Source organism: Azolla caroliniana, unplaced genomic scaffold (assembly GCF_043228905.1).
Source record: "Azolla caroliniana isolate FFs.n. ecotype wild unplaced genomic scaffold, voAzoCaro1.0.p SCAF_360, whole genome shotgun sequence".
NCBI classification, from domain to species: domain Eukaryota; kingdom Viridiplantae; phylum Streptophyta; class Polypodiopsida; order Salviniales; family Salviniaceae; genus Azolla; species Azolla caroliniana.
The window spans coordinates 3,714-11,389 of NW_028230795.1; the positions used below are offsets into that span (position 1 = coordinate 3,714).

Below are 7,676 nucleotides of genomic sequence, written 5' to 3' on the forward strand. Positions count from 1 at the left end.
GGAGGCAAGAAAGTCTATGTTTCTCATTCGTGATGTCAAATTGCAAATACACCAACCACAAAAAGTTGTTGAAAAGAAAGACGAAAAAAAATCACACAAAGAAGAAGAAGAAAACTTAGATTGAGATCATGGGGTTGTGTTTGAACCACTTACATCACAAAGGGTAAGAAGATATGGACAAACTAACTTACCGTTTACTTTTTGTAGAAAATGGTTTGCTATGCAAAAAAATGAGCGCTATATTGAAACAAGTTCAAGTGAGGATATATATTGTACGGAGAAAAAGGCGAGAAGCCACGTAAGAAGAAATGGATGGATTAAAGAAAAAACACTAGATGGGAATTGGTGCATAGAGTTCATGGCCAGAATATAACTAGTTGTAAATGGATTTATAAGGTAAAGTATAGTTTTGCTTGAATAAATTATTTTTTTCCAAAAAAACACTAATTCACATTAGTTAGCAAATAGTAAACAGTAGAGATTACTGGAATCTACAATGGGATCAACATATACAACTCGGAGGAACAACTCCAAAACTATCAAACAAAAATAGCAAAAACTCACACGACCCTTAACTCCAACAAAACTGAAATAAAGCTCATTTTACCCCCGACTCTACTTCTCCCAACTAACTCTTTTATAACAAAGTTATCCAGGTAACATGACTATACTAACCCACTTGTGCTTGAGCTACACATACATAATTACAACCCATGTACAATATTGGGAGCCATCGGCGGAAACAACCACCTAGGCGCCTGGTAATTCCACTTAGGCCTCGACGAAGATTTGACCATCATGGGAGAACCACCCCATTTAGCAAGAACTTTGACCTTGCCCTTTATGCTTCATCCGATCCCCCTTGAATCGAGTCATACCATTTGCGCAACCAAGCCACACGCTCAAACCAGATATTTAACATCACCTCCCCACATGAGAGCTTTTGCTGCTGAAAAACAAACTTACAACTCCTAATCTAGATATGCCAGACTGATAAACACACCACCATAAGCCAAATCTCCTAAAAAAATTCAGAATTTGTGTCAGGTCTCACCCCATCACATTGGAACACGCTACCACCCTACACTATAAATCCATGTCCTTGTGGGTTTAACTCTTCCCCCAACTTTCCCCTTTTAGAGACAGTCCTTGTATGGAGCCCCACACAATGTTCCCATTAATTAATTGATATAAAGCTCAACTTGCCAATGCAAAGGGCCATGAACAATTTTGTGGTTTTAGATTGTGAGGAAACATTCACACATGTTGAATAAATGTTTATTATAAGATCTACAATTTCATTTGTGGTCGGTCATAATTGAAAACTTTATAAAACGGAACTTAGACGTACATTTTTCCATGTGGTCTATATGATTTTACATCCATTGAACAAACACGAGAATTTACATATACGGGTGTGTGTATACATATGGATGAAAGGTAAAGAAAGTTTTATATGCATTTGAATAAGGACCTTGTGCTATATACACAAGGATCATGTGCTCAATTCTACCATGTACGTAAGCTTTGAAATGCTCTTTGTATGATTACATCATTGCCAACTTTTTGTGTTTAAATGTATGTGCATTATTGGTATGGGGGTTTGTTAATCAATGGGCTCATAGCAAGGACGATATCTGCTAGTGCACCTCTTCTAGTAGTTGGGAAATATCGCTGCATACCCTTGTTTAAAAAGTGAAATTCCTCATATTGAAACATATAACTGATAAAGTTATTACTTGGTGTATAGTTGAAACTTGAACATTCTTTTAAGAAAAAAAAAAGTATACAAAATCCAAGCTTCAATGTAATATGATTGTTTTATGCTAAAATTGGACTTTCACGTTCATTTTGGACCCTACTCTAAAATTGATATTAAACGCTCATTTTCATATTAAAATTGGTGTTACAAGTATAATAATTTGAGACAGCATTTACAAGGTATGCAATCTAGTTAGAGTCATTATAAGACATTGAAAAGAAGTTATAAAGTAAGTTCCAACTTTTTCTTATCTATCGCCTAGTCCTATACAAGAGAATGGTAATGAATTGAAGGTTGCCTAGTCCCAGACAAGAGAATAGCTATGAATTGTGTGTCAGCTAGATGTATTATCACACATGAAGGTTGTGATTCGTGTGTAAAGGTAGCATGTTCAACTTTCAACATTAGGAATATTGCACGTTTTATAAATAAATGTTGCGATACATGATTTGCTCCGTATTGATTTTCCTTGGAAATCAACCAATCCCCATGGAGAGAGGTTTGTTTCTGGTACTTGATAATACACTAGCTAAGACATGTGTTATTTGTTATAGGCAAGATAAAAAGAATTTAATCCCTTCTATGCTTCTTGATAAGGTGAACCAATAATCAACTTACAACAATAGGCCTTTTTTTGGAAAAAAAACAACGATGGGCCTTTTACTAGGGCAATGTTGCAAAAGAACCCCCTCTTTTGTATTGTTCAAAATTCAAATTGTACATTCACAATAAAACATACCATATGATATATTTGTAGAGCTTGAGACACAAAGGATGATTTCTTATTCATGTGGGCAACACATTTCATATTTGCTTGAGGTTTCACGATTAGTGATAACACTCTACATATGTGACACCACCAAGATTAAATATACCACATGCTGAACAAAAACATAACAAATGAGAAGTTGTGGACAAGAGGGTAGCTCAGTTGTCGAGGATGGTAAAAGAATTTCATAAATGGAGCAACCGTGAACGATTACCTAAGGTTCCTATCAAGGGATTCAATATTTATGATATATAAATGCAGTGTAAATTTGTTCCACGCCTATTTATATAACAAAAACAAAGACAAATGGTTCTATGGTCTAAAGTTGATGACAAAAGTGCACATGTTTCAATACAAACTACCCATTCCGTACATGATAATCTCTTTTGTTTTTGTTTTTTGTTCACCCATCTAGGATATGTTAGTCCTACCCCATATAACATATGTATCCTTTATTGATAAAACATTAAATGGATTAGAGAAAAGGCATGGAAATTAATCAAGGTGTATTTGTTATTTTATGATAGTATATACCTTTTGTCGAGTATTTTACCAGTTGATATATTGAGTTCCTCATATTTAAGAATTGATAAACCCATGTGATGGTTGATCTCCCTCCATATTATGATGTAGATTTCCAAGACACTTTTTGTCGGCTGTTTTTTCTTGGTGAAATGAAAGCTTGGACCCATGGCAATACATTGAAGTCTATTTTCCCATTTGTTGCCTAAAAACCATATTTTTAAGGTCCAAACAAACATGAAATCATTATTGTGGTGGTGTAAAACATATGGCGACCCCTCATTTTTGAAGAATATATCTAGTATATGTACTTCAAATTTATAAGAACCAAATTGTGTAAATGTGTTGGACCTTGCTTGGGGTCCAAAATAGATTAAGGTTGCTCTTATTCATCAATTATAAGAATTAGACGAAACGGCGTTATCTTCTAATTGGGTCATCCCACTATTTTATATATATGTATCAGTATGTATGACATGTAAGTTTGCCTTCATGCAACATGTAGGTCCCTAGAGAATACCAACTAGCCAAACATCATGGTTAATATATTCCTACGATTAAACCACATGACTTACCAATGAGAGGTTTGCCAAGTTTCTATCCTCTAGGTCCCCCAAAAGACTAATTTGATCATTTATGCACATTGGGGAATATGTAGACTAGATAAATATTTGCATTAAGATTAAGTAAGATGATTGCCCTCCATATAATCATTGAACAACGTTGTGCTCAAAAGATTTTAATTGTTAGAATTTAAACATGTGGGGATGATAAATGTGTTTCATGAATTGCCAAAAGGCCACATCATTGATGAGCTTATGATATAAAAATAAGTTTGTCTTCATGCAATGTGTAGGTTCCCAGAGAATATTAAACTAGCCAAACATCATTGTAAACATTTGTACGAGAGACCAATATTATATGATGCATCATGCTAGGATTTACTAACAAATGCCCTAAATTCCTTTACAATCTTTGTTGATGTCCAATTGAACAAATACTTATTTTGCCCACCAACTAGCAAGTTCTGTAAACTAATATAAATCAATATCCGATGGAAAAGGTAGGTAATTAGCAATCACTTTCAATCATTGTTTGGACCTCATTTGCTCACATGGGCTTAAATATTTTAGAGACTCCCCGTATCGCAATACGACACTATTAAAACAAGGGCCCAAAGTGTGAGCTAAGCACAAAATTTTAAATAAGTTTCAAGGATATACTCATAGCACTATGCACACTCAACATCTACACTAAGGTTATGGAAAAGTGAGATGTAACAAATATGGATTGTATGCTATCTACATCGACACTTAATGCGCTACTGTATATACAGACGATCGGTCTATTCATGACAAAGATGCATACATCATTTAAAAGTATTCTATTCTATATATCTTTGTAAGCTATGCCATTTTAACAATACACATTTACACACACACACACACACACACACACACACACACACACACACACACACACACACACACACACACAAAACTTGTCAATGCAATACAGGAGAAATTCAAGCAGAAGAATATAATTATGAGGAAGGGTTTATGGTCTCCAGACGAGGACGAAAGATTGACAAGATGCATATCTAAGTATATGAATGGCACATGGAGTGACATAGCCAAGAAAGCTGGTATAGATCACATTGGTCCATCAATTACATTGGTTCATTAAGTGTGTAAATTAAGTAGATTATGAATAATGTTCATTGAGCATGCCAGTATTACTGCTCCTTGAATGTGTGCATTAAGTAGACCATGATTAATGTTTATTAAGTGGACTATGGTTAGTGTTCCATTAAGTGCATCACATGATGATTAGTTTCCAATTTTATTATATGTTCATTAAGTGGATGCCAACAAGTTGCTTTGAATTACTAGACTATGATTAATTGCTAATTTTGTATGAACTACTAGACCATGTTTAATTGCTATAGGAATTTTTCATTAAATCAAACTTGACACTTGGGGTTTAAATCCCTACGTGGGTGTGCTCAACTCAATTCGACTAGTGGATCGTGATTAGGCTTTTTAAATTCTCATGCATACTAAGCTTCAATATGAAATCAACTTTTGCTATTATCAAAATGAAGAGTAGCTACAATATCCCATAAGAAATTTTACTAGGCATTTCCTCATTTATACATGATTCATAAATCCAAGTTTGACTTGATAATGTTAATGTACTAGGGATTGATCGTTGTGGGAAGAGTTGTCGAAGGCGATGGATGAACCATTTGAGGCCGGATTTGAAGAGGGGACGATTCTCACCCATGGAGCTACAGAAGGTGGTGGAATTGCACAAAGTCCTTGGCAACAAGTAATTATATATACTTGGCTGTGAAGTTGGCCCAACCACCACCTATAATCATCAATATTGACAATATATTAAGTGTGAAGATTAGTTTGCTAATTTTCAATCTAATGGAGGACACTCTCTCATGTAAGAGCTTTAATCAATGTTAATCTTATCTAGAATGTGTACACTCATTAATTAAATGTTCCTACGAGGTACTAGATGGTCCGAGATAGCGATGCACCTTGTAGGACGAACCGACAACGATGTGAAGAATGTGTGGAGCACCCAAATCAAGAGACATTTAAACACATATTACAAGGTGAGTGAACGAGGAGCGAAATCGGATGCGATTGAAGGAGCAGTTATGGCATCTACCATCCCAGAAAGTTCCTTGTGCACACACAACAATGTGATCACCAATAAGGTTGACGAGACCACCAACATTAGTGGTGTAGGCAATTTTGCTCCAATGTTATCGACTAATAAACAAACCATGTCTCCTAGAAAAAGCCCCTTAATGGGAGATTACATGTTGCAAGATGCGGTTCTTATGTTGCCACCGTTAATGCCAAGCCTTAGTTCAAGTGTGAATGAAGTTGATTCATGCACAACCTCTACTACCGAACCTATGATGAGCTATGATCAATCTAGTTCAGATAAATCAATGATCGATATCGATTGGATATTCATGAATAGCTATGATAGCTATTCACAATCTGAATCCTTAGTGGACCGTCATAGTTTGGTTCCAGATTTATCGCCCCAATATACTAATGCATGGTACACATGTGAAACCCTCGACTTGGCCTCCACAGGCCATTTTGTGCCAGAATGTTGGACATTTGATTCTTTGGTTGTGGATCTTTAGTACATAGTGATAACAACAATTCATTTTTTCTAAGTTAAATGTTGAAACAAAGAGTACACCAATATCCCCCTTGGATAATGTAGATAAATAATAAATGGCATGCATGTAAGTTTCACAAAATGGTGTTGAATCTTGTTTTTGTTGTCTTTAACTATGAGATCATCTTGTCCCTTTAGCTGAAGAAATAGTTTATGTAAATAATTAAGAGTTTGTTTGTAACTTTAAAAAGCACTCGATGACCCTTGAACCTTAAGTATCGTGATTATTGATCTTGAAATATAGTCGTCGACCTTTTTCCATAAAGTCTATATGTGATACATGACACCAAAATCATTTTATTATATCAAAACTCAGCTGATATGTCAACACTATTTGCATTGTGAGGGTGTCTTATTACAATTGAAACCACGTCGGAGTCTTTCAATTTTATACTTAATAGCATATATGCCCCATGTTGTGTCTCATTAATCTTTCATTGAAAATGTAACTTTATTAATTTGTGATGATGCCGCAAAGTTTTAATTATTTATAGTAGTTTGTATCTCAATTTCTTGTATGGGAATATATAATCATTAATCAATTACACAATGTTTACCAAAATTCTTCAATATTTTGATTGTTTGGTGTGGAGATAACATAACTAAGCACAAAGAAGTTAGGAGTTGGAAGGTGGTAATTTTTCTATTCGTTAATCAAATTTGGACAACTTTGATTAGCTAATTAATGCAAAGTTTGTGAAAATTATTTGTAGTTACGAAAAGAGGGCATTGTGGCAATTCGATAAAACTTAGGTCGTTTGTTATATGTTTAGGTACTAATGTGTCATCATTTAAAACTTAGACTATATAACTTCATTATAGTTTTGTCATCTTGATCATAGAAAAGCGACATACTAAACTACATCTCCTATAGGATCCAACTGCTTGTCTTGTGTTGTTGTGGGTTCCATACCAAGTGATTTGCAGTAGATTACTAAACATTTGGCAACCTTGTTGCGAACAAAAGATTTCATCAAATTTCAAGAATTTATAACATATTTACCAAGCACTTCATTTAAACTATTCGGGTCTTTATGTACATGTAGCTACTCTCCTTGACCAAACTTTCTCCCTCTATTATTCCCACAAGATTTGTGAACAAGACTAACATTTCCTTAAGTTGTAGACTAGTTTCTTTGACTTATCTTGTGTTGAGTTCATTGACAGTTTGGGTGCCAAGAGTGTTTTGATGATTATGTGCTTGGGCATTCCTCTACAGAGCTTGAGGACCCAACACTATTCAATTGCTCCGATCTCTGTAATATTGTTGTCTTCCTTAATCAAAGGTTCGATAACTTTCAAGAAAGTCATCAATTTAGAAGCTTCGTACCCTTGGGTTTGAACCTTGTGGTCCACCCATATGTATTCACCATTCATCATACTTGTAAAACACTTTTCTATCATTTC

The 7,676-nt window shown here is 34.9% G+C and overlaps 1 protein-coding gene across 1 annotated transcript; it reads left to right on the forward strand.

The window, feature by feature from the left end:
• Positions 1-4,508: 4,508 nt before the first annotated feature.
• LOC147848410 (transcription factor MYB58-like) lies at positions 4,509-6,231 on the forward strand. Its single transcript, XM_087338433.1, has 3 exons — positions 4,509-4,698; positions 5,255-5,384; positions 5,583-6,231. The coding sequence occupies exons 1-3, from the start codon at positions 4,599-4,601 to the stop codon at positions 6,229-6,231; spliced, it is 879 nt and encodes a 292-aa protein (XP_087194559.1). The 5' UTR covers positions 4,509-4,598.
• The last annotated feature ends 1,445 nt before the right edge of the window (positions 6,232-7,676 follow it).

What these genes read in the sequence shown, in the direction of transcription:
- LOC147848410 (XM_087338433.1), top strand. Translation starts at nt 4,599, where the DNA reads ATGAGGAAGGGTTTATGGTCTCCAGACGAGGACGAAAGATTGACAAGA. An exon ending in TGACATAGCCAAGAAAGCTG is followed by an intron (nt 4,699 to 5,254) that starts GTATAGATCACA and finishes TTAATGTACTAG; the next exon opens with GGATTGATCGTTGTGGGAAG. An exon ending in CACAAAGTCCTTGGCAACAA is followed by an intron (nt 5,385 to 5,582) that starts GTAATTATATAT and finishes ACGAGGTACTAG; the next exon opens with ATGGTCCGAGATAGCGATGC.